We start from the raw sequence: 27,396 nt of genomic DNA on the forward strand, positions 1-27,396 counted from the left end.
TTGGCAATATTAAAAATGTTATTGTCATGCAGCCCCCACCTGTCAAGAATGAGGCACATTAATTTCACCACATGGACATTTCAAATTGTTGCTGGGAAGAAGAGAAGGCCTGTTACAAGGAATTGGCAGGCCCCTGGCCGGAAAGACATTTTTGCATATTAGCAGACAGTGTTGGAACAAAGGAGCTATCCACTGCTCCCATACGATACACAGAACAGACCTGGTCAAACCAGTCGGTCACTTGACCACCCTGTTGGCCAACTTAGGGAGTTTTAAATTGTAGAGACAGTGTCTGAACTGGCAGAAAACTCTGCTCCTAGGTTGAAAAGACCTCCTCTCCTCCTATCTGCTCCCATCTCTTTCTCACGGAACTGAAAGCCACTGAAGACACAAGAACCCCGAGAGAGAAAAGTCTCCTACAGTGAACAAGGTTTAAGAAGAATACTGGGCCCCAACGCAAAGCAAGATCAACCTACAAAAGGACATCAGTAAACTCAGCACAGGCCACAAATTGAACCTTCTGGCTTGTATGATTTCTGGTACATTTACCCACTAGCTATTGGCAGAGATAATTGGGCACTTTTGAAAAAATAAATTCCACTGTGATCTTCCAAGTCCTCAACTCGGGCCCATTGTATTACATTTAACCAATTTGATATCTTAGAGTCAGAATAGAATTATCACAAGGGCTGTTCATAATGAAATTATTTAAATGTAGACATCCAGACAGTGGGAATGGAGGCCCTGTAGCTGCTCCTGTTAGTCATTATTTGGAGGAAGGAGTAGGGAGATGAGGTGTATTTGTGCCCAAATTCAGAGATGTTAGTGCTGAACATTTTTCTTACTCTTTGGACCCATTGTCCATCTCTTTCTATTTTATGAATACTACTATGGTGAGTGGTCCTCTGAATGTTCTATTATGTCCCTCATAAACTACAAATGCACCACCCTTTACAGGCTTCCTCCTCGATCACTGTGTTGAAATCTAGATGTACTGCACCATCTTCTACTAAAACTCATTCTTTCCTATGACCTCAACATTGTGGAACAACTCACCACCCTCAGTCTCTACTTCCTACTACAATCTGCAGTCATTTAAAACCCAAGATTGGTGTTACTGATTTACTGCTTCCTGATTTACTTTCTCTTCAACTCTTTGTATCTGGAGGTGCCCTGCAGTGTGAATTTTAACCCTTCACCTGGGTTTCTGAATTTTAAAAAAAACATGATGAACACATATTTAGGCACAGAGTAAATTTCTCTGCACTCAACAGTAACATAGGAATAGGAGTAGGCCATTCAGTTAGATCATGGCTGAACTTTATCTTAACTTCATTTATCCACCTTGGTAAGCCTTAATGCCCTTGCCTAACAAAAGTCTGTCAAATCAGTTTTGACATTTTGAGTTGACCTAGCCTCAACAGCTAACAATGTGCTTTAAATTTAACCTAATATCACTCTCCTCGCAGAATGATCAATATTTCTATATCACACATCAGCTGACCTTACTCCATTTCTGAATGAGATTGACAGTTTGTGTCATATTATGTGAGTGTTTTATGCTGTGTACACATGTTCAGTAAGAACTGGATTGAGACTGCCTCAGACTCGTTTCACATAAGAGCCTGACAGCCAACAGAGAGAAACTTCCTGCAGTCTGGATTAGATTTAAGACTAGGTCCCAAAAGTAAAACACACTCAATATCTCATTTCTTGCTGTTATCCTTAACGCTTTTCCTTTGTTTTGATAGGACCCCGTTGCCTCTGGTTGTTTACCTGTGCAGTGTCAACTACGGCAATTTATGTGGGAGTATTTCAAATACGGGCTTGAAGACAGAAACATCAATGACCCAGGTAGAGACTGAAAGCTGCAGTGTACATTTTTAAACTTCATTTTTGACACTTTCCCTGTCACTTCAAAACATTATTGTATGCTTGGCCATTACAAGAGCTGAGTGAGTAAACATTTCCAGAAATGGAGACTCCTTATTAAAATAAATGCTAGTCACACCAATTTAAATGGCCTTTGGGCCCATATCCTTGAGGTATTCCACCCAGGATCCTTTCATAGCTCCGTTTCCTTGAGACCTCACTGTGGATTGTAATAGAGATTCATTTCCAGGAGGAATCTCAGTCAGAATTCTGATTAAGACCCATCTCCTCAAAGATTTCACAATAAACCTTGTTACCCATTCACTTAATTTGTCTATGTTTCTTTGCAGCCTCTGTGTTCTCCTCACAGCTTGTATTCCCACCCAGCTTTGTATTATCAGCAAGCTAGAAACATTACTTACTGAATCGTCCTCTAAGTCATTAATGTAGATTGTAAATAGCTGAGGCCCAGCACCAATCCTTGTAGCACTCCACTAATTACAGCCTGCCAACTTGAAAGTGCCCCATTTATCCCTACTCTGATTCCTGTTCGTTAACCAATCCTCTATCCGTGCTAATATATTGCCTTCAACTCCGCAAACCCTTATCTTGCATATTAGCCTTTTGTGTGGCAACTTATCGAATGCCTTTTGGAAATTCAGGTATACTACATCTACTAGTTCCCCTTTATCTATCCTATTAGTTACATCCTTAAAAAGCTCTAATAAATTTGTCAAACAGAAACATCAATGAAACATCAGGTAGAGACTGAAAGCTGCAGTGTACATTTTTAAACTTCATTTTTGACACTTTCCCTGTCACTTCAAAACATTATTGTATGCTTGGCCTTTACAAGAGCTGAGTGAGTAAACTTTTCCAGAAATGGAGACTCCTTATTAAATTGGTGTGACTAGCATTTATTTTAAGTGGCCTATAGGCCCATATCCTTGAGGTATTCCATTTCATAAAACCATGTTGACTTTGTCTGATATACTATGATTTTCTAAGTGCATAGTTAATTCCAGCACTTTCCTTACAACTGATGCCAGGCTAGCTGGCCTGTAGTTCCCTGCTTTAACTCTCCCTCCTTTCTTGAATAGGACTGTCATAATCTTGTACATCTTTATCAAATGTTCCCTCAACTTCTTTTGTTCCAAGGAGAACAACCCCCAGCTCCTCCAACCTCACCTTGCAGCTAAAATCCCTCATCCCTGGAACAATTCTGGTAAATCTCCTCTGCACCCTCACAAGGGTCTTCACTCCTTTCTAAAGTGTGGTGACCAAAACTGGATGCAATACTCTAGTTGGGGCCTAACCAGAGCTTTAAAAAGGTTCAGCATAACTTCCCAGCTTTGTACTCAATATCTCTATTTATGAATCCCATGATTCCATATGCTTTGCTAACTACTCTCTCACTATGTCCTGCCACCTTCAAAGATCTATGCACATGAACCCTCAGGTCCATCTGTCCCTGCACATTCTTTAGATCTGTGCTATAAAGTATATATTGCTTTTCCCTATCCCTTCTACCAAAATGCATCACCTCACACTTCTCGGTAATAAATTCCATCTGTCACTTGTCTGCCCATTCTGCTAGCCTATCTATACCCTGTTGCAGTCAATTGATATCATCCTCACGGTTTGCCACTCCTCCCAATTTGGCATCAGCAAATTTTGAAATTTTACTCTGTATTCCAATATTCAAGTCATTTATATATATCTCAACAAAGCAGTCCTAGCATTGAACCTTGGGGAACACCATTGTCTACCATCCTTCAGTCTGAAAAACAACCATTTACCAAGACTCAAATAAAAGTAAAATACTGCAGATGCTGAAAATCTGAAATAATTCTTCTCTCCCCACAGATACTGCCAGACTTGCTGAGTATTTCCAGCATTTCTTGTTTTCATTTACCATGACTCTTTGTTTTCTGTCCTTAAGCCAATTTTTTTACCAATCGGACACTGATCCTCCTATTCCATGAGCCTCAATTTTGTTAATCAGCCTTTTATGTGGTACTTTGTCAAATGCTTTTGTAAAATCCATATAGACAACATCCACTGAATTCCCTTCAACAACCTTCTCTGTTACTTTATCAAAACATTCAATCATACTGGTCAAACATTGCCTTTTACAAATCCATGCTGGCTTCCTTAATTAAATCAAATCTCTCCAAGTGCATGTTTTTTTTTTCCTTGATTATTGTTTCTAAAATCTTACCCACCTCTGATGTTAAACTGACTGGCCTGTAGTTACTAGGAATATTTTTAGGAACCTGGCTCCATCTTCTTGAGGTTTCTCACCCTACAGCTGAGCTCCACCTCTCCAAGCTGTACCATCACTATCAGGCATCCCCACCCAAGAATCCAAGAGACCAGAGTCAGACAGACCAAGAGAGGAGCACAGCGGGAGCGGAAGTTTAAAAAGCGCGCCAAAAAGGGAAAGAGTCAGAGGCCGGAGTCAGACAGACCGAGAGCAGCACAGCGGGAGCGGAGGTTTAAAAAGCACGCCTAAAGGGATAGGGTCGGAGGCCGAAGACAGATAGACAGACCGAGCGAGGAGCACAGCAGGAGCGGAGGTTTAAAAAGTCCACCAAAAGGGACAGAGTTGGAGGCTGGAGACAGACATAGCAAGAGAGGAGCAGGGGAAAAAAAATCGAATCTGTGACGTCACACTGATGTCACGTTAACAGTGAGAGCAGGGAAACTGAGAGCCACTGGGGTGAGTATACAGGTAAGCTTCTAATTTAATTTAATGTAAATCAAATGTAGAATAAGCCTCTTCGATTTATTAGTATATAAACTTAAAAACTAAAGCAGATTTTATAATTTATAATACAGAGAGAGAGACCAACAGTTCAAATATTAGTTCAAATTAGGACAACTTAATAGATAAACTGTATTAAGTATTATTAGGGTTTGTCAGTATTTGGAAGGTTTACTGATAGTAAGGTTTATTACTATTGGCAAAGATTTATCATCATTGGTAAGGGCTATTAGACTCACGGAGTGCAGATTAAAAGCTGAATGTGGAGATTCGAGTATGTGAGTGGCGAGTTCAGTGAAGGGGGCGGAGGTGCTCCATTTTTCCTTTTTTCTACTTTTTTAGCCCTCCAGTATTTAGTTCTTGCTTCGGTGCAGTGGAAGGAGCTGTTTGGTGAGTACCTGGTAAGCTATTCTACTTATAATAAATAGTCTGTAAAGTTAAGGTACAGCAGGGCAGCTCGGCCTAGTGGAATGTACAGCCTGTGGCATGTGGGAAGTCATGGACGCACCGTGTGTCCTAGACAAACACATCTGCAGGAAGTGTCACCGGCTGCAGAAGATTGAACTCTGGATTTCGGAACTCGAGCGGCAAATGGAGTCACTCCGCGAAGCGGAGGACTACGTGGATAGCACGTCTAGGGAGGTGGTCACACCATAGAGAGGGAATGGGTGACGTCCATGCAGTCTAAACGAACCAGGCAGGTAGTGCAAGAGTCCACTGATATGATCTCACTCGCTAATCGGTTTTCCATTTTGGATACTGGTGAGGAAGATGGTTCGTCAGAGGAGTGCAGTCAGAGCCAAGTTTGTGGCACCACAGGTGGCTCAGCTGCACAGGAGGGGAGGAAGAGGAGTGGAAGAGCAGTAGTGATAGGGGTTTCATTAGTCAGGGGAACAGACAGGCGTTTCTGCAGCACTATAGGTGACTCCAGGATGGTGTGTTGCCTCCCTGGTGCCAGGGTCAAGGATATCATGGAGAGGCAGGTCATTCTTCTGGGGGGCGGGTGAACAGCCAGAGGTCGTGGTCCACATTTATGCCAATGACATAGGTAAGAAGGGGTTGAGGTCCTGAAAGCAGATTTTAGGGAGCTAGGAAAAAGATTAAAAAGCAGGACCTCAAAAACAATAATCTCAGGATTACTGCCAGTCCCACGTGCAAGTGAGCAAAGGAATAGGAGAATTGATCGATTGAACATGTGGCTGGAGAACTAGTGTAGGAGGAAGGGCATCAGATTTCTAAGACATTGGGACCAGTTCTGGGGCAGGTGGGACCTGTACAAGATGGACGGGTTGCATCTTAACAGGACTGAGACGAATATCCTTGCAGGGAGATTTGCTAGTGCTTCAGGGGGATGGGAACCTGAGAGGGAGCTCAGAGTGGAGGGAAGCAAAACTGGTATCTAGTGAGGGCTGTGGGAACCAGGAGCAAGTATTAGAGAGGAATACCAAGGTGCACAGAATACTGGGGGAGAAAGACAGCATGAGAGTAGGGAATAGTAAGTTATTAGGTGGGGTCAGAGTAAGGGAGAAAGTAATAAAGTCTAAATCAGGGTTAATGTGCATGTATATGAATGCATGGAGAGAGTGGTTAATAAGACTGGTGAGGTACAGGCGCAGATTGCCATGTGGAAATATGATGTTGTGACTATAACAGAGACCTGGCTCCAAGAAGGGCAGGACTGGGTGTTAAATATTCCTGGAGACAAGGTGTTCAGGAAAGATAGGAAAGGGAAAAAAGGGGGAGGGATGGCAGTATTAATTAAGGAGAGCATTGCAGTGCTGGAGTAAAAGGATGTCCCAGAGGGGTCGAGAACAGAATTAATTTGGCTAGAGCTAAGGAACAAAAAAGGTGCGGTTACATTGCTTGGTGTTGTCTATAGGCCACCAGCTAGTGGGAAGGATGTGGAGGAACGAATTTGCAAGAAAATTACAGAGGTGTAAAAATTATAGTGTAGTTTTAGTTTAGTTTAGAGATACAGCACTGAAACAGGCCCTTAGGCCCACCGAGTCTGTGCCGACCATCAACCACCCATTTATACAAATCCTACACTAACTCCATATTCCTACCACATCCCCACATTTCCCTACCACCTACCTATACTAGGGGCAATTACTAATGGCCAATTTACCTATCAACCTGCAAGTCTTTGGCATGTGGGAGGAAACCGGAGCACCCGGAGGAAACCCACGCAGACACAGGGAGAACTTGCAAACTCCACACAGTCAGAACCCAGAATTGAACCCAGGTCGCTGGAGCTGTGAGGCTGCGGTGCTAACCACTGCGCCACTTTTAATGGGGGACTTTAATTATCCAAATATAGACTGGGATAATAGTAGTGTAAAGGGCAGTGAAGGACAAGAGCTCTGAGTGTGTGTTCAGGAAAATTTTCTACAACAGTATGTTGCTAGTCCAACGATAAAGGAAGCACTGCTGGACTTGGTTCTTGGGAATGAGGTGGGCCAAGTGGATAAAGTGTCAGTAGGAGAGCATTTAGGGGATAGTGATCATTGTATCATAAGGTTTAGGCTGACTATGGAAAAGGACAAAGAGCAATCCAGGGCAAGAATAATTAACTGGGGGAAGGCCAACTTCAGTGGGGTAAGAATGGTGCTGGGGCGAAAAAATTGGAGTCAAAAGCTGGCAGGAAAACCAGTAGATGAACAATGGGCTACCTTCAAAGAAGAGATAGTTTGGGCACAGTCGAGGTATGTTCCCTCAAAGGGGAAAAGTAGAGCAAACAAATCCAGAGCTCCCTGGATGACAAAAGAGGTAGAGGTTAAGATTAAGAAGAAAAGCTGTGCTTATGACAGATGCCAGGTAGAAAATACTATTGAGAACCAGGCTGAATATAGAAGGTCCAGAGGGGAAGTGAAAAAGCAAGTAAGAGAAGCAAAGAGAGAGCATGAGAAGAGACTGGGCAGCTAGCATTAAAGGAAATTCCAAAGTTTTCTATAGGCATATAAATAGTAAAAGAGTGGTAGGAGGAGAAGTGGGGCCAATTAGGGATCAGAAAGGGGATTTACACATGGAGGCAGAGGTCATAGCTGAGGTGTTAAATGAATACTTTGCATCTGTCTTTAACAAGGGAGAAGATGCAACCTAGGCAATGTTGAAAGATGAGGTAAGTCAGACACTAGAGGGGTTTTAAATTGGTAAAGAGGAAGTGTTAGATATGCTGTCTGTACTTAAAGTGGATAAAGCACCAGGACCAGATGAGATGCATCCAAGGATACTGAGGGAAGTGAGGGTGGAAATTGCAGAGGCACTGGCCATTATTTTTCAGTCTTCCTTAGACTTGGGGATGTTGCCAGAGAACTGGAGAATTGCAAACGTTACACCCTTGTTCAAAAAGGGTGTAAAGATAAGCCCAGCAACTACAGGCCAGTCAGTTTAACTTCGGTGGTGGGAAAACTTCTAGAAAAAATAATTCGGGACAAAATCAATAGTCACGTGGACAAATGTGAGCTAATTATGGATGGATGGATTTCTTAAGGGAAAATCATGTTTAACTAACTTGCTGGAGTTTTTTGAGGAGGTAACAGAGAGGGTTGATGAGGGCAATACTGTTGATGTGGTGTACATTGACTTTCAAAAGGCATTTGATACAGTGCCACACAACAGATTTGTGAGCAAATTTGTAGCTCATGGAATAAAAGGGACGGTAGCAACAAGGATACAAAATTGGCTGAGTGACAGGAAACAAAGAGTAGTAGTTAATGGATTTTTTTGGGCTGGAGGAAGGTTTGTAGTGGAGTTCTCCAGGGGTCAGTGCTGGGACCCTTGCTTTTCCTGATATTTATTAATGACCTAGACCTTGGTGTACAGGGCACAATTTCAAAGTTTGCAGATGATATGAAACTTGGAAGCATTGTGAACTGTGAGGAGGATAGTGTAGAACTTCAAAAGGACTTAGACAAGTTGGTGGAATGGGCAGACAGGTGGCAGATGAAGTTCAATGCAGAGAAATGTGAGGTGATTCATTTTGGTAGGAAGAACATGGAGAGACAATATAGAATAAATGGGCACAATTCTAAAGGGGGTGCAGGAGCAGAGGAACCTAGATGTATATGTGGATAAGTCATTAAAGGTGACAGGACAGGTTGAGGGAGCAGTTAATAAAGCATGCAGTATCCTGGGCTTTGTTAATAGGGGCATAGAGTACAAGAACAAGGATGCAGGAAGGATATTCCCAATGGTGGGGGAGTCCAGAACCAGGGGTCATAGTTCATAATGAATGGCGGAGCAGGCTCGAAGGGTCGAATGACATACTCACGCTCCTGTATGTTTCTATGTTTATGACACTTCTTCAGCCTTGCATCTAATTCTGGGCGCCGCACTTGAGCAAAGACTTGAGGGCATTGGAGAGAGTACAGAAGAGATTCACGAGAATGGTTCCAGGGATGAGGAATTTCAGTTATGAAGATAGATTGGAGAAGTTAGGACTGTTTTCCTTGGAAAAGAGAAGGCTGACAGGTGATTTGATTGAGGTATTCAAAATCATGAGGGTTCTGGACTGAGCAGATAGACAGAAACTGTTCCCACTCATGAACGATCGAGAACGAGAGGGCACAGATTTAAATTATTTGGTAAGAGAAGCAAAAGTGAGAGGAAAAACTCACGCAGCGAGTGGTTAAGGTCTGGAATGCACCTTCTGAGAACATGGTGGAGGGAGGTTCAATTGAAGCATTCAAAAGGGAACTAGGCAGTTATATGAAAAGGAAGGATATGAAGGGTTATGGGGAGAAGACAGGGGAATGGGACAGAGGGAATTTCTCTCAGAGAGCCAGTGTGGGCATGATGGGCCGAATGGCCTCCTTCTGCACTAACTATTCTGTGAAGAATCTGCCTGAACACCATTGCCTTGAAGTGTCTCACCTAAGTTCCTGGCTGTGCTGTCTCAGTGAGGATTTTTTTCCTGAAGCTGGGCTGAATTCCATTTTCTCTATTTTATCCTAACAAGGAGCTATTCTGAGTTCCATGCATATTTTGTCAGTTAGCAAGTCTATGCCAAGGTTCTTCCAACCACCTGTTAACATCAATCGTGATTAACAATAAAGCTTTGGACATATTCCCCAAGTTAAAAATATAAATACTGACTGGGTTTTGTTAGCACTTCAACATTGAACAGGTAAAATTGCAGATTTCATTGCACTAGCCAATTTTTGTTGGGTAACATTGTCTCATGGGTTCATTACATGAGAATGATACCATAATCTGGTCAGCTAACTTTTTGGTAAAGAAACCAACAATTCTGAATTAAGTAGTTGATAATATAGAAAGACAGAAAAATAGGGCTTGAAATCTCATTATGATTAACATTGTATTTACCATTCCTTTCTCCACTCTCTACCACAGGGAACAATACATAAATGGCCATTGATGGTTGCACCATACTACGACATCACCTATCACTTCCGTGTGACTGATCTGGTGAGTATCAAGTGAAACTCTAACACATAGTGCTGAAGAGCATTTGCAATCTTGTGTTCCTTCTAAGTTCAAAAATCACCATCCTACATGATTTCCCTGGTTCATGTACCATGTTGAAATCAAAAATCATTGAACTGTTTCCCACTCTAACATGGGCTCTATTCCTCATATCTAGTTTCTTGATGGACTGTTCTGTACATCTTTTCTCTGCCTATCCCCTCCCCATGATAATTGAGAAAAACTGCAGTGTACTGTTTCTCTCTGCATCCTCACTATGTTGAAATTAAGACTCATTGCACTGTCTCTGATTTGTAACTCATTCTGTCCCAGGACTTCAAAACTGTGGAACTCTTTACCTCATTCAGCTCTTCTCTCCTCCCACATTCAATGGGCCTTTAAAACTCAAGCTTGGAATCACCTCATCACTACTTCCAGATTTATCATAACCTTAGTGGTTGGAAGGATAATTGATATGATGTGAAGGATTGAAGGGAACTCTTGGTGACTAAATTACTAACTACAGCTACTGTTGCATTTGCATGTACCATTACATTTTCAAAAATCACAAAAAGAGCAATTTCTGGCAAACTTGCTCAATACACACACAGTATCCTTCAGGCCATCTAAACAAGTTGGAAATGAACAACTGCCAGATATTTTCACCTTTCTCTGACTGGGTTTCATCCTTTTTATATCACAAGCCCAGCTCAGTGTTATGCTACATGTAAACCACCCTGAAAGGGCAAAAGGCCAGATGGATGATTAAATCCCAAGTCGCCCAGACCAGTGCCACTCTGCACCCAGCTGCTGGAAAGTTCAGTAGAGCATCTCAGGATGACTCTACCTCCAAACTTATCCCTTCCTGTGCGAATGCAGTTGATTGCCTCTAAGTGCCCCCTTCCCCAACACAACAGCTCTTATTGACACCGGGAACTCACCAATGTCAGGGGTCATGTGCATGTTCAACCACCAGGAGGCATCTTGTGCTGGTGGATTTTTTAAAATTTCATATTTACGAGTTTTCTTTCAATTCTCATTCTTAAATAAATATTGATCCTCTGGGGAATGGAATTTCTGATCAATGCCATAAGTTGTAACTCAATTACACTAGTAAGACATTTTTCCATAGCAATTTATAAGTTTCCTTGTATTAAACAGTCCAACAGCAATCCAGTTTGAGTCAAGTGGAAGACTTGTGAATTGGCTTAATAGTACAGAGCTCGTGGTACTGGGCCCCTGTGCCACCCAGTCTACCTGTTTGCCTATGGCCCTTACGCTCCATGAGCCTCCGGGCCTCCATTTACAGCCTGAGGAATGTCAACTGAGCTTGGATTCAGTGCCATTCCCTTTCCTTGCTCTCTAGTAAAAAGGTGGCAACGGAATGGACTGTTTCAACTTAAAAACAATAAAAGGACCTCCAAAACAAAAGTCTTGCTTACATCAAATGTTTTCCTCGAACAGTGGAGATACTTGTCCTCTGCTTCACAACAGCCATGGTGACAAGATCAAAATTCGGAGCTCAATGTATAGACAACTGCAGGCAGAATCCCACTTCCAATCATTGTGCCAGCTTTAACATAAATATAGCACAGTTTGTATCTAACACAAATTCAGCTCCATCCCAGCTGTCTGCTATCCTGTCTATAACATAGTCTAATCATCCTTTAATCACTTTTTATAACACCAGCCCAGCTCAGTGTTATGCTACATGTAAAACACCTCCTATTCCATTTCACGTGTATAACACACTCCCAACCCTGACTACCACACTTTATATATGATAGATTCCCAATCCCTTATAATCCAGTATGTAAAACACTCCTAGCTTTGCTATACTGGATATAACACACTTCAAGCTCCCGGTTATCCTAAACATAAAACACCTCCAGTTCCATTATCCTGTATATATCAAACTTTGCTCATTAGAAGTACTCTCACGCCTGACTCAGAAGCTCCAGGACTTCCGCACATAATTCAGGCCGTAATTCCAGGGGAGTACTGAGGGATTGCTGCACTGTCATTTAGACATTAAACTGAGGCTCCATCTGTCCACAGGTGTATGCAATGTCACTATTTGAAGAACAGCAGGGAAATTCTGCTGTACTGTCAAAGTTTATCCTTCAACCAACATCACTAAAACAGATTATCTGGTCATTTAAGTCATTACAGTTGGTAGGACATTGCTGTGTGCAGTTTGGTTATTGTGTTTCCCTATATTACAACAGTCACTATGCTTCAGAACTAATTAATTGACTGAGGAACTTGGGATTTCCTTAAGTTGTGTAAAGTTGCAAGTTCTTTCTATATAACACACTCCCAGCTCCCAATTATCCTGGATATAAACATGCCCAGCTTTCTCTTATCCTTTTTTTAATTCATTCATTGGGATGTGGGCATTGCTGACAAGGTCAGCATTTGTTGCCCATCCCTAATTGCCCTTGAAAAGATAATGGTGAGCTGCCTTCTTGTGGTGTCGGTGCACCCACAATGCTGTTAGGGAGGGCGTTCCAGGATTTTGACAGTGTCAATGCAGGAACAGCAATATATTTCATGGTTAGGATAGTGAATGACTTGGAGAACTTGCAGGTGCTGGTGTTCCCATGCACATGGTGCCCTTGTCCTTCTAGGTGGTAGGGGATCGGGTTTGGAAGGTGCAATCGAAGAAGCCTTGGACAAATGAACTGAAATCGAGGTGAGGAGAGAGTCATTGCCCTTGATATCAAGGCAGCATTTGACTGAGTGGCATCAAGGAACCCTAGCAAAATTTGAAGTCAATAGTAATCGGGGGAAAACTCTCCATTGGTTCTAGTCATACCTAGCACAAAGGAAGATGGTTGTGGTTGTTGGAGAATCATCTCAGCCCCAGAACATCACTGCAGGAGTTCCTCAGGGTCATGTCCTAGGCCCATCTTCAGTTGCTTCATCAATGACCTTTGTTCCATCATAGGTCAGAAGTGGGGATGTTCGCTGATAATTGTATGATGTTCAGTACAATTCGCAGTTCCTCAGATACTGGCAATCAGTGTCCATATGCAGCAAGACCTGGACAACATTCAGGCTTGGGCTAATAAGTGGCAAGTAACAATCGTACTACACAAGTGCCAGGCAATGACGATCTCCAACGAGAGAATTTAACCATCCCCCCTTGACATTCAACTGCATTACCAACGCTGAATCCGTCACTAACATCCTGGGTGTTACCATTGACCAGAAACTGAACTGGAGCAGCCATATAAATACTGTGGCTACAAGAGCAGGTCAGAGGCTTGGAATTCTGTGGTGTGTAACTCACCTCCAGACTCCCCAAAGCCTGTCCACTATTTACAAGGCACAAGTCAGGAGTGTGATGGAATACTCTCCACTTGCCCGGATGGGTGCAGCTCCAATAACACAGGAAGCTCAACACCATCCAGGTCAAAGCAGCCTGCTTGGTGTCACCCCATTCACCGCCTTAAACATTCACTGCAGCAACTCACCATGCCTCCTTCGTGAGAACCTTCCAAACCCGTGACCTCTTCCACCTGGAAGGACAAGGGCAGCAGACGCATGGGAACACCACCACCTGCAAGTTCCCCTTCAAGCCGCACACCATCCTGACTTGCAAGTATATTGCCGTTCCTTCACTGTCACTGGATCAAAATACTGGAAATCCCTCCCTAATTGCACCATGGGTGTACCCACACCAGATGGACTGCAGCGGTTCAAGAAGGAAGCTCACCTCCACCTTCTCAATGCCAATAAGGGATGGGCAACAAATGCTGGCCTTGCCAGTGATGCTCACATCCCATGAAACAAATTTAAAAAAAAAAAGAGTTGCTGCAGTGCATCTTGTAAATGCTACACACTGTTACCACTGTGCACTGGTGGTGGAAGGAGTGAATGTTTAACGTGGTGGAAGAGGTGCCAATCAAGAGGACGGTTTTGTCCCGGATGGTGTTGAGCTTCGAGTGTTGTTAGAGCTGCACCCATCCAGGCAGGTGGCGGGTATTCCATCACACTCCCGACTTGTGTCTTGTAGATGGTGGAAAGGCTTTGGAGAATCAGGAAGTGAGTTACTCACTGCAGAATACCCAGCCTCTGACCTGCTCTTGGAGGCACAATATAAGTATGGCTAGTCCAGTGAAATTTCTGATTAATGGTGACCCACAGGATGTTGATGGTTGGGAATTCCGTGATGGTAATATTATGGTAATCTGGTGAGGGGGGGGCGGGGGGCGGGGGGGTGAGTTGTTCCCACTGTTCATCTCCCACCTGACCATAGCAAGTGTTTTTGTTGTTTGGGTTTTACACCTTTGTGCTGTCATGAAAACCCTACATGGCAAATGGGAAATATTAATTTCATTGGTTGGAACCTTGCCTTAAACTTTTGCTGGAAATTCTTACAAATAACTTATTTTAAAAAGAGTAGTCTGGCAGCCAAGATGGCCACTGACATTTACATTTGAAACACCAAAGGATTAGACAGGAGACAACATGACTGATTCAACCTAGCCAGAACAATGCGGTGCTCTCTGATTAAATTACCTGAAGTAGCTTTAACACAGTTGTCAAGAGCCATCGACACCCATTGACTTTGAAAGAGCCAACCCCCTCCAAGTGTGACTGAACAGCTTAAGGTGTGGCACCTTGAATCTCAGAAGATTCCAGAAGGGCCTCATTAGCCCAACAAAGAGGTTTGGGAATGTCATGTGACTCCAACCACCCAAGTCTGTTTTTCCCTCTGTAATCTATTTGTGTGTGTGTATGACTCTTGTGTGAATGTGTGTGGATGCATACTGTATTTTAGTAATTTTAACTGGTTTAGAGCGTTAAGGATAATAAAGTTATATCTTTCTCATTTAAACTCAAGCCAACCTGTCTGATTGGCTCTTTGGCAATTATATATTAGCGGAACAGGAGCAAGTGCTCACTGAGGTAGTAGTTCAATCACTGTAAAAAGGATAAACCCTGTTGTGGTCAAACCAGAGAAGGGGGCGAAAGGGGAGCCGGAGACTCCTTCCACACCTGGTCATAACAGTGTTTTATTTGTCAAATAAACAGACAGCAACATGTTTTCTTGTAGGTATAAAACAAAAGATTAATTATTTATTGAGCAATATGCCTTATCCTGAAATTGTCACAACTGCACCCAGTCACTCTGACTCGATTGCGCGTGCAGACACAAACACACACACACACGACAGATAGAGAGGAAAAGAGGTAAGTGGCTTGAAGTGAGGTAGAGTTTCAGGTTCACAGTAAACCTGTTGAACTCTGAGGTCAAGTTCTCTTTAGTTGCAGGCCTGAGGTGTTTGTAGATTTCTCTGTTGGTTGAAAGTTCAGTCTGAAGGCAGAGGATCACTTGCAATTCACTGCTGCACAACTTGAAAGGTAGAATTTGCAGCAGGGTGCCTTTCTTTCTGGCTTGTTGGATTTTCTCCCAGCTCTCAGCTGGACATGCTTTGGTGATGCTTCTTCCTGGGTCTCCCTCCTCTCTCCAGAGAGCTACTTTTAAAGTCAAAAATGGTTTCACACCTTTGCCTCTGTTGGGAGACACAGATCTTCCCTGTGGTGACTAACAATGGCCCAGCATGTAGCTACTTCACACTTTGTTTCAGAAGAACACATTCAATTCAAAAATCTCTCTGGATGGGTTCAGGATTGTTTCATAAGAACAAAGAACAAAGAACAGTAGAGCACAGGAACAGGCCATTTGGCCCTCCAAGCCTGCCTGCCTAAACTAAAACCTTCTGCACTTCCGGGGACCGTATCCCTCTATTCCCATCCTATTCATGTATTTGTCAAGATGCCTCAAATATCATTATCGTACCTGCTTCCACCACCTCCCCCGGCAGCAAGTTCCAGGCACTCACCACCCTCTGTGTAAAGAACTTGCCTCGCACATCCCCTCTAAACTTTGCCCCTCTCACCTTAAATCTATGTCCCCTAGTAACTGACTCTTCCACCCTGGGAAAAAGCTTCTGTCTATCCACTCTGTCCATGCCGCTCATAATTTTGTAAACCTCGATCATGTCGCCCCTCCACCTCTGTCGTTCCAGTGAAAACAATCCGAGTTTATCCAACCTCTCCTCATAGCTAATGCCCTCCAGACCAGGCAACATCCTGGTAAACCTCCTCTGTACCCTCTCCAAAGCCTCCACATCCTTCTGGTAGTGTGGCGACCAGAATTGCACGCAATATTCTAAGTGTGGCCAAACCAAATTTCTGTACAGCTGCAGCAAGACTTGCCAATTTTTATACTCTATGCCCCAACCGATGAAGGCAAGCATGCCGTATGCCTTCTTGACTACCTTATCCACCTGCGTTGCCACTTTCAGTGACCTGTATACCCAGATCTCTCTGCCTGTCAATACTCCTAAGGGTTCTGCCATTTACTGTATACTTCCCATCTGCATTAGATCTTCCAAAATGCATTACCTCACATTTGTCCGGATTAAACTCCATCTGCCATTTCTCCGCCCAAGTCTCCAACCGATCTATATCCTGCTGTATCCTCTGACAATCCTCATCACTATCCTCAACTCCACCAACCTTTGTGTCGTCCACAAATGGGCGGCGCAGTGGTTAGCACCACAGCCTCACAGCTCCAGCGACCCGGGTTCAATTCTGGGTACTGCCTGTGTGGAGTTTGCAAGTTCTCCCTGTGTCTGCGTGGGTTTCCTCCGGGTGCTGCGGTTTCCTCCCACATGCCAAAGACTTGCAGGTTGATAGGTAAATTGGCCATTATAAATTGCCCCTATATAGGGACAGGTGGGGATGTGGTAGGAATATGGAATTTGTGTAGGATTAGTATAAATAGGTGGTTGATGGTCGGCACAGACTCGGTGGGCCGAAGGGCCTGTTTCAGTGCTGTATCACTAGTCTGATTAGTAAGTTTTTTTTTAAGCTACATTTTCCTCCAAATCATTTATATATACTACAAAGCGCAAAGGTCCCAGCACTGATCCCTGCGGAACACCACTAGTCACATCCCTCCATTCAGAAAAGCACCCTTCCACTGCTACCCTCTGTCTTCTATGACCGAGCCAGTTCTGTATCCATCTTGCCAGCTCACCTCTGATCCCATGTGACTTCACCTTTTGTACCAGTCTGCCATGAGGGACCTTGTCAAAGGCTTTACTGAAGTCCATATAGATACCATCAACTGCCCTTCCTTCATCAATCATCTTTGTCACTTCCTCAAAAAACTCAATCAAATTAGAGAGACATGACCTCCCCTTCACAAAACCATGCTGCCTCTCGCTAATAAGTTTATTTGTTTCCAAATGGGAACAAATCCTGTCCCGAAGAATCCTCTCTAATAGTTTCCCTACCACTGATGTAAGGCTCACCGGCCTATAATTTCCTGGATTATCCTTGCTACCCTTCTTAAACAAAGGAACAACATTGGCTATTCTCCAGTCCTCTGGGACCTCACCTGTAGCCAATGAGGATGCTAAGATTTCTGTCAAGGCCCCAGCAATTTCTTCCCTTGCCTCCCTCAGTATTCTGGGGTAGATCCCATCAGGCCCTGGGGACTTATCTACCTTAATGCTTTGCAAGACACCCAACACCTCCTTTTTGATAATGAGATGACTGAGACTATCTACACTCCCTTCCCAAGGCTCACCATCCACCAAGTCCTTCTCTTTGGTGAATACTGATGCAACGTACTCATTTAGTACCTCGCCCATTTCCTCTGGCTCCACACATATATTCCCTTCTCTGTCCTTGAGTGGGCCAACCCTTACCCTAGTTACCCTCTTGCTCTTTATATATGTATAAAAAGCCTTGGGATTATCCTTAATCCTGTTTGCCAATGACTTTTCATGACCCCTTTTAGCCCTCCTGACTCCTTGCTTGAGTTCCTTTCTACTGTCTTTATATTCCTCAAGGGCTTCGTCTGTTCCTAACCTTCCAGCCCTTATGAATGCTTCCTTTTTCTTTTTGACTAGGCTCACAATATCCCGCGTTATCCAAGGTTCCCGAAACTTGCCAGACTTATCCTTCTTCCTCGCAGGAACATGCTGGTCCTGGATTCTAATCAACTGACGTTTGAAAGACTCCCACATGTCAGATGTTGATTTACCCTCAAACAGCCGTCCCCAATCTAAATTCTTCAGTTCCTGCCTAATATTGTTATAATTAGCCTTCCCCCAATTTAGCACCTTCACCCGAGGACTACTCTTATCCTTATCCACAAGTACCTTAAAACTTATGGAATTATGGTCACTGTTCCCGAAATGCTCCCCTACTGAAACTTCGACCACCTGGCCGGGCTCATTCCCCAATACCAGGTCCAGTACAGCCCCATCCCTAGTTGGACTATCTACATATTGTTTCAAGAAGCCCTTCTGGATGCTCCTTACAAATTCTGCCCCATCTAAGCCCCTAACACTAAGTGAGTCCCAGTCAATATAGGGGAAGTTAAAATCACCCACCACCACAACCCTGTTACCTTTACATCTTTCCAAAATCTGTCTACATATCTGCTCCTCTACCTCCCGCTGGCTGTTGGGAGGCCTGTAGAAAACCCCAACATCGTGACTGCACCCTTCCTATTCCTGAGCTCCACACATATTGCCTCACTGCACGACCCCTCCGAGGTGTCCTCCCGCAGTACAGCTGTGATATTCTCCTTAACAAGTAATGCAACTCCCCCACCCCTTTTACATCCCCCTCTATCCCGCCTGAAGCTTCTAAATCCTGGAACATTTAGCTGCCAATCCTGTCCTTCCCTCAACCAAGTCTCTGTAATAGCAACATCTTAGTTCCAAGTACTAATCCAAGCTCTAAGTTCATCTGCCTTACCTGTTATACTTCTCGCATTGAAACAAATGCACTTCAGACCACCAGTCCCGCTGTACTCTGCAACATCTCCCTGCCTGCTGTTCCTCTTAGTCTTACTGGCCTTATTTACTAGTTCCCCCTCATTTATTTCACTTGCTGTCCTACTGCTCTGGTTCCCACCCCCCTGCCACACTAGTTTAAACCCTCCCGAGTGACGCTAGCAAACCTCGCAGCCAGGATATTTGTGCCCCTCCAGTTTAGATGCAACCCGTCCTTCTTGTACAGGTCCCATCTGTCCCTGAAGAGATCCCAATGGTCCAGATATCTGAAACCCTCCCTTCTACACCAGCTGTTTAGCTGCACTATCTTCCTATTTCTAGCCTCACTGGCACGTGGCACAGGGAGTAATCCCAAGATTACAACCCTAGAGGTCCTATCTTTTAACTTTCTACCCAACTCCCTAAACTCCCCCTGCAGGACCTCATCCCTCTTCCTGCCCATGTCATTGGTACCGATGTGTACCACAATGTCTGGCTGTTCACCCTCCCCCTTCAGAATGCCCCCTGTCCGTTCAGAGACATCCTTGACCCTGGCACCAGGGAGGCAACATACCACCCTGGAGTCTCTTTCATGTTCACAGAAGCGCCTATCTGTGCCCCTGACTAGAGAGTCCCCTATAACTATTGCTCTTCTGCACTTTGTCCCTCCCTGTTGAACAACAGTACCAGCCATGGTGCCACTGCTCTGACTGCTGCTGTTTTCCCCTGATAGGCCATCCCCCCCCAACAGTATCCAAAACGGTATACTTGTTAGAGAGGGGGATAGCCACAGGGGATTCCTGCACTGACTGCCTGCCGCTTCTAGCAGTCACCCATCTATCTGCCTGCACCTTGGGTGTAACCACTTCTCTAAAACGCCTGTCTATGACGCTCTCTGCCACCTGCATGCTCCCAAGTGCATCCAGTTGCCGCTCCAACCGATCCATGCGGTCTGTGAGGAACTGCAACTGGGTACACTTCCTGCAGATGTAGTCGTCCGTGACGCTGGAAGCGTCACGGACCTCCCACATCTCACAGGTGAAACACTTCACCCCTCTAACTGACATTTCTAACACTAATTAAATTAATTTGAAATAAATAAATACTTATTAAATCCTTACTAAATTGTTATAACTATATGGTCCCTAGTGCTAGAATCCTACTATAAATATTAAGTGCTAACTAAATACAGTAATCTCCTCCCTCTGGTTTAGTTACTCTACTTATTAATTAGTTAATTAGGGTTTTAATCAATTTTTATCAATGTTTTATTTTCAAATTCAGTTAAAAAAAATTCCCTACCAGCCAATCAGGTCACAGCTTTCCTGTGACGTCACTTTCAGTTTTTTTTAAACCAGAGGTAAGTTTTTTTTTTATACTTACCGGTCCGGAACTCTGCCCTCTGAGTCTTCTCCCAGTCAGCTGTGCGCTTTGGAAGTTCTGGGCTCCTCTCACTCTGAGGACAGGTAGGAAATGAAAAGAGCTCCTCACCGAACTTCCTCACTTACCAAACTTCCACTATAGCACTCTATTACAACCCAAGTCAGCACTCCAATGCAAACAAAGTCAGCACTGTAGGATGGCTCACTTTTATACTGACTCACTCTCGCCCCCTGAAAACTGGTTTAAACAAATTCTCTAATTAACAAGGTGCAGCTGCAAGCAGAGCCTGAGTGAACACTGTTTAAAGCTGGTCTAAAACTCACCTTCCCCAACCTTAACAGCAACTGTTAAGTTGATCTACTAAATAAAAGACAGATTAGATTTAAGATAAAATTAACCCTCAATTATCCTCATTTACCAAACTTCCACTATAGCACTCTAATGCAACCCAAGTCAGCAGTCATTGATGAAGCAGCTGAAGATGGTTGGGCCTAGGCCACTACACTGAGGAACTCCTGCACTGATGTCCTGGGATTGAGATGATTGGTCTGCAACAGCCACAACCATCTTCCTTTGTGCTAAGTATGATGCCAGCCAGTGGAGAGTTTCGCCACCCCACCCACTGCCACCACCACCCCCAGCCTGATTCCCATTGCCTTCAATTTTACTAGGGCTCCTTGATATCACTCAGTCAAATGCTGCCTTGACGTCAAAGACACTGTATGGAATTCAGCTCTTTTGTCCATGTTTGGACCAAGCCTGTAAAGTGATGTGGATCCGAGTGGTCCTGCTGGAATCCAAATTGAGTATTGGTGACCACACTATTGGTGAGTGACAATGCTATCAAGCGGAACTTAATGGCACTTTCCATCACTTTGCTGATGATTGAGAGTAAACTGTTGGGGCTGTAATTGACTGGATTGGATTTGTCCTGCTTATTTTGGACAGGTCATTCCTGAGCAGTTTTCCACTATAAAACAGTCTGATACCATTTATCCTATTTTAAAACACAATCGAGTTCGCTGATATTCTAAATATAAAACACTCCCTTTACACTTTGAAATATCACAGTCCCAACTCCCTTATCCTTGACATAACACCTTCCCAACAGCCTGTTATCATACATATAAAACAATCCCTGCTTTGTTATTCCTGGATATAGAACATTTCCAGTCTTCTGCTATCTTAAATAGAACAACCGCTCTGCTATCTTTTACATAAAACCACAGCTCTGTTATCCTGCACACGGGATATTCCCAAGTCCCTATTAACCTAAATATAAATCAGTTTCAGCTCTCTGATATCCTGGGGTTATATTTCCTCAGCGATTCTTATAGGAATCTGGCAGAATGTCATAGGAAAAGGGTCTCAATCTCATGGGAAATCCATTCAGCTTCTACCTGCCCCTTACAAGGCCAGTAGAGGTGGTGAGCTGGTCAAGGAACTCACTACACAGGTTGCTGCTGCTGTCAAATGAGGAATATTCGCATCTAGAATGGTGCAAGTGGGCCCAGCATGCATGAGAGGATCCAGACCAGGGAAGTAGCCTGGACCGCCAAATATGGTCAAATTACTTTTAAAACTTTACATGTGGGGCCAAAGAGGGCACAGGATGTGACCTCCATATGGAGAGCCTGGTCACTACCCAATCCCAACAGCTATCAGGTATTGAAGTTTCTGGCAGCATAGTGCTGGCAAGCACCCAAGATCCACCTTTAATGGCTTGGCTGTCTGCTGGCCCTCTTACAGGGCGGCGCAGTGGTTAGCACCGTAGCCTCACAGCTCCAGCGACCCGGGTTCAATTCTGGGTACTGCCTGTGTGGAGATTGCAAGTTCTCCCTGTGTCTGCGTGGGTTTCCTCCGGGTGCTCCGGTTTCCTCCGACATGCCAAAAGACTTGCAGGTTGGTAGGTAAATTGGCCATTTTAAATTGCCACTAGTATAGGTAGGTAGTAGGGGAATATAGGGACAGGTGAGGATGTGATAGGAATATGGGAGTAGTGTAGGATTAGTATAAATGGGTGGTTGATGGTCGGCACAGACTCGGTGGGCCGAAGGGCCTGTTTCAGTGCTGTATCTCTAAACTAAACTAAACTAACTCAAGCTTGGTCAATACTGGAGAGCACCAGTGGGCACACTCTCAGCTCCCTGCTGCCCTGTACACTACACACTCCCAGCTCTTTGTATGTGACACACTCTCAGCTGTAGTCTTGTATTTCTTGCACATTTCTGTGATTGTATAGTGCAGACCAAATTACAACATTATCTCATCCTCTCAGCAGAGCCAGGCTACATGCAACAGCGAGAGCACCTCTGCAGGAGAGACCTTCACACAATACAGCTTCCACTTCTACAGAGTCTGCAATTGAACAGGAAGGGCCTCCCTGGTGAGATGGACCACTAGCTCTCCTCTAGAAGAAATACACTATCAACGAGGAATCTTTTCTGGCCCAGGACAACATAGTTATTCAGAATGACCAAAGGAGATGTTGGTGTGATTGAGGAGTTCAATACATCACACACCTGCAGCCTGCACTTACCACTTCACCTTCCTGCTGGGACAGGAGCTTTTACACTTTGTGGGGGGAGGGAGGGTATTTTCCATTTCCTGCAAATCATTTTGGGATGAAATACTCTGTGCAGTACAGCCTGTTGTAAAAGGCACAGTTTAGTAAAAAGATAGTCAAAGAAAATGATTTTGTGCTGCTTGGCAGCTCAGACCAAATGGATCGTAGAGCTTCTGTAGATTTTGATTTTAGGAAGTATACACTTTGAAATTGCAACATTAAAGCCAAATTTGCCCAGCTATGCACTAAATAGGAGTAACAGTATGGAGGTTGCAAAACTAGCAGATGTTGCCATTAACCCTACCCAGTACAACCATCACACAAAATTAAGATGGTTCATATGTTGGTATTAAAATAGTTTGTTGTTGATCTCTGACACAGCTGCATTTAGGGTGCTATATTAGATGCATTTCCCTGAACAAGGGAAAGAAAATCAGCCAAACGTTCTGATCCAGCATCCAGCTCACTATTCAATGAACCCTGTTCGAAAGACCACATGTGGGCAGCATTGGAATCAGCTGCATTGACTTCCACAGGAAAATTGCTTGTCGACATTCACCGTCTAAGCTCACATGTGAAGAATGGCCACTTGACTGAGGTTTGGGACCTGCGGATGCACAGTCCAACAAGAATCAGTACCTCAAGGCGACAAAGGATAGCAGGAAAATTGACAAAAGAATAAGAAAGTGTGTATTGTTTAGCAGTCAGCACATGTGTGGCAAAATGGGTTTACCAATGCATTGTGCACTGAGATCAATGAAGTAGGGATAAAGTAATGGGTGCTAGTGTGGATTTCAATCAGTCAGTAAACTGGTCCATATAAAATACTGGCTGATAGTCTTACACTGGTCAGGAGGAATTGAAAAATGCCACTCCTGACTGATGATCCAGTCCCAACAAGAAAGTCGTACCTTTGGGCTGAAAAGTGTTACAGGGAAAAAGTTTAAATAATTTAAATCCTTCCATATTTGTATGTAGTTGAGTTGACCATGCCAGACACTTGGCTGTGAAGGTACCCATAAACTGCAATAATTTAGAATGTTCTGTGAGATTGGGTCACTTATGTTGACAATGTAATGCATTCATATTGTGGTGTGTTTTGTGACAGCATTGGCCTCCAGGGTTGTCATGGGTTACATCACTCATTCGAGCATATAATTATTTGTAGCTTTTCATCATAAAAGGTTAGAAAAATCTTATTTGTATTAAATTTATGGATGGAGGCCCATCTCAAATTAAGAAATTGAGAATGTGCAGAATGTTACAAAATTTCAGTACTCCTTATGATGACGGAAAGAGAACACAGATGTCATAAAATATGCAGACTTTAGCATCACTCTGTTTAATGGTATTTTGGACATGAGTACTCAAAGACCAATTAAATTGGTAACTGGGTGACAGAGGATTAGAACTTTCACCTTTTGAACCCTGATTCAAATTGATGGGATGCAAGTCTCCATCTCCTGGCTGGAATGGTTCTACTTGAAATGAATATGAGCAATTTCAATCCAGGGGCAGGGGACCACAGCAGACTTGAGGGAGCTTTAATCCATATTTAACTGTGCTGCACCTGACCTGGGAGAACTTGATGCTGATACTGGTTCCCAACATAGAAAGTGTTCCAATTCCTCAGCACTAACTTCCCTCACCTGAATAAGCACAACATTTCATGAAAAAAGTCACTGAAAAATACTGAGAGGGGAGGAGTGGAGTTAAGAAAAGAATTGACCCTTCACCTGATTTACATTACTATGTAAAACAACCTGTGAGAAAAGTGTCTTCCTGCAAGGCCCAGCTTCTATTTCCCAATGTGCCTGTAAAACAGATTCCATAAATCCTGGTTTGGATGAATGGATTTATCCTCCCTTCCCGGGATTCTGGGATATCTTAATTTTAACCACTGTCTAGAGTGACTGTTGTAAATATTCTCTAATGTAAATGGTATTTTAAAAGAAAGGACATGTCAGTTATTAGTATGATAGCTCGTGCGATACTGTATCAAGTGCATATAATGTGACTGTTACTGAATCAGAATGGATTAGCTTTAGCTTTCCTTTGTTCTAACAAAGAATTTGTTAATCCCCCTTTTTTAATAGTCTTATTCGGGAGCTAGTGACTTGTTTGAGTGAGAATATTCAGCCAGTTTTGATTTCCTACTATCCTAATCTCAGCAATAGGGATGTTACAATTTGGACTCAGAGAAGGGAATAATCAGCCACGATTCCCATTCCTGATCATTATCCAGTGATCTTGTTGGCAAGTGCTTGTGTATAGAAATGGATGGCCCCATGTAACTAAACGACAGACTGATACCACACTGGAATGCCTGTCCGATAGCTTCCCTGATATCTGTACGTCTTATTCCGGGTGTGAATTTCACATCATGTTCCTGCCAAAGTACCAAAAATGTTCTATATTTTCTCCAGCACCATAAATTCTAAATTTTGTTTTCCCTTAACGTGATGATTTTAATTGATAACTGGGCTTGCTCATGAGGAAGGACCACTTTGGTGAGGCACGGGTGTAACTGCCTCAGCCCAGAATTAATACCTTCAGAAGGGGTGAAAAGAAGAAGTGGTAGGGTGGGGACTCACAAAATAAATCACATTAAGGACTTGCAGATAAAGACCGTTACAGAAATGATGGTTTTCAAGAAAACTGGATTGTATCAAACACAAGAGATCAATCGACTGCTGAGAAAAGGTGAGGCCATGAAGCATCTCGATTAACACTGGCAGGAGTCACTACTCCCCACTACTTAAAGTTCACAATAACTGCACCTTTAAATTGCTAAATAAAAATAGCTCAAAGCTCCCTGTAAATATTATGTATTTTAATTGCTGTTGCAATCATTTCTTAAAGCACTAATTTTTTATTTTATTTTTACAATCACTTGTTAATCCATGTACCTAGGTTAGATTTTTTTACCTGTCCATAGGATTTTCTGTGTGTGTTTTTTTCTGTGGGTTTTATGTAAGCTAGGCTTACAGATACGTTTCTGCTAGTTTTTTTTTAGCTTTAATGTATTTGAGGTTCTTTTTATTATTGCAAATATATTTATTGCTCTCTACTGACGTCTGGACAGCTGACTGCTTTTGTTCATCTGTGTGTCTGATTAGAGACTCGGAGTAGTGCAAAGCTTTCTTTCAATCGTGTGTGCCTCAACTTTAAGGATGAAATAATGCACTGGGCCAATCCAGACTGCAGGATACCATTTATAGTCCACAGCGCGAGATCTTATAACCCCCAATATCCAAGTGCCTCTCTGGTTCTGTTCTGCACTTGTTGAGGGCAGGCGACAGGGTTAAGTGGACTGCTAACTTTCAGAACCACTGAATGATGGCCAAGTTTCCTGTCTTAAAAAGGCACCGTCCTTTTATTAGTTTTTAAAAGGCATTTGTCAAAATGCAACTCATTAATGACCGTTATATTGCAAAAACATATCATGTGCACTCCCCAAAAGAACAAAAGGAATCCCGAGTTAAACTCCCCTGTTTTTTTTTCAACGAGTATGTGGTCCCACTGCTTTATTTCCATAATAATGTATCCACCCTGCATTAAACTGCATAGAAGGCACAGTCGTTCACTGTCTGAAAACTGGGATAATGTACTGGATTACCTGTATAGCTGTACCCAAGGGAACAGCCAACAACTTCTGGAGAGGAGAAACATTTTAAAAATATAATTCTGCCTCCCCACCCATCTCATTCTGACTTACCAATCGAATCCAGAGTCTTAATGCAGAGGAGACACTACAATGCTAGCTAAGGTGGCTAATTATTTGAAAAAAGTGCTCTTTGTGTAATATTATCTAACTTGTTTCACCCCTTCTGTTGCAACGCTAGGAATCGTTCTTTTGACGAAACGCATTGTGATCGTTGAATATGTTTATTATCTCTCACCAAATAGCACTGCAATTGTTAATATGCAATAAATATTTTTAAATAAAACATTCCTGTGCTCATGGTACATTCAGCTGTCAATTACAGCTTGAGATAACACACACCACTAAGAGCTTTTTTACATCTCTTGTTGAAGATTTTAATTTGAAACGTTAATTATGAAATTGATTTGTATAATTTTTACTTGGCATTTAACAATAAAACGTTATTATCTATGCACCTCTTGCTTTGATTTGCTTTAAGAATCCACGCCCATTTAAATTTGCTGGCAATGCTCTGCGCCATTTACACGTGCAGCTACAGGATTCCTGTATTTTACAAGGGTAAAGATAGCCTTCTCAGTTCCACTCCACACCCACCAACTCACCCAGAACTCAGCAGCTCACATTCTATTCTGCAATAAATGCCATTTTTCTTGCATGTTCACTGACTCCCTTTCCTACACTATGTTTCGAAATCCCCAACCTTGACTTCAAATTCCTCCTACCTCTGTAATCCTCTTCAGCTCTACATGCCAATATAAGGCCACTGCTCATGCAATTATTCACAGTATCACAGAATTGTTACTGCACAGGAGGCCATTCAGCCCATCATGTCTGCGCCAGCTCTGTGAAGGAACAGTTTACTTAGTGCCGCTCCCCGGCCTTCTCCCCCTAGCCCTGCACATTC

General features: G+C 43.2%; 1 protein-coding gene and 1 long non-coding RNA gene across 6 annotated transcripts in view; one reads left to right on the forward strand and one right to left on the reverse strand.

Moving 5' to 3' along the window:
- Positions 1-20,424, reverse strand: part of LOC137377023 (uncharacterized) — a 50,505-nt gene extending 30,081 nt beyond the window's left edge. Inside the window, exon 1 of the long non-coding RNA XR_010976342.1 lies at positions 20,260-20,424. This is a non-coding gene — a long non-coding RNA (uncharacterized lncRNA). The remainder of the gene's footprint in view (positions 1-20,259) is intronic.
- myrf (myelin regulatory factor) overlaps positions 1-26,935 on the forward strand; it is a 368,359-nt gene extending 341,424 nt beyond the window's left edge. For 4 of the 5 annotated variants that reach the window (XM_068046165.1, XM_068046167.1, XM_068046168.1 and 1 more), the window contains 3 exons: positions 1,752-1,854; positions 9,995-10,069; positions 22,538-26,935. In XM_068046165.1, the coding sequence (XP_067902266.1) occupies positions 1,752-1,854; positions 9,995-10,069; positions 22,538-22,627 (268 nt within the window). In that variant the 3' untranslated portion in view covers positions 22,628-26,935. The remainder of the gene's footprint in view (positions 1-1,751; positions 1,855-9,994; positions 10,070-22,537) is intronic. The other variant, XM_068046166.1, reaches the window with a different exon arrangement.
- Positions 26,936-27,396: the final 461 nt, after the last annotated feature.

This window comes from Heterodontus francisci, chromosome 14 (genome assembly GCF_036365525.1).
Source record: "Heterodontus francisci isolate sHetFra1 chromosome 14, sHetFra1.hap1, whole genome shotgun sequence".
In the NCBI taxonomy this organism is placed as follows: domain Eukaryota; kingdom Metazoa; phylum Chordata; class Chondrichthyes; order Heterodontiformes; family Heterodontidae; genus Heterodontus; species Heterodontus francisci.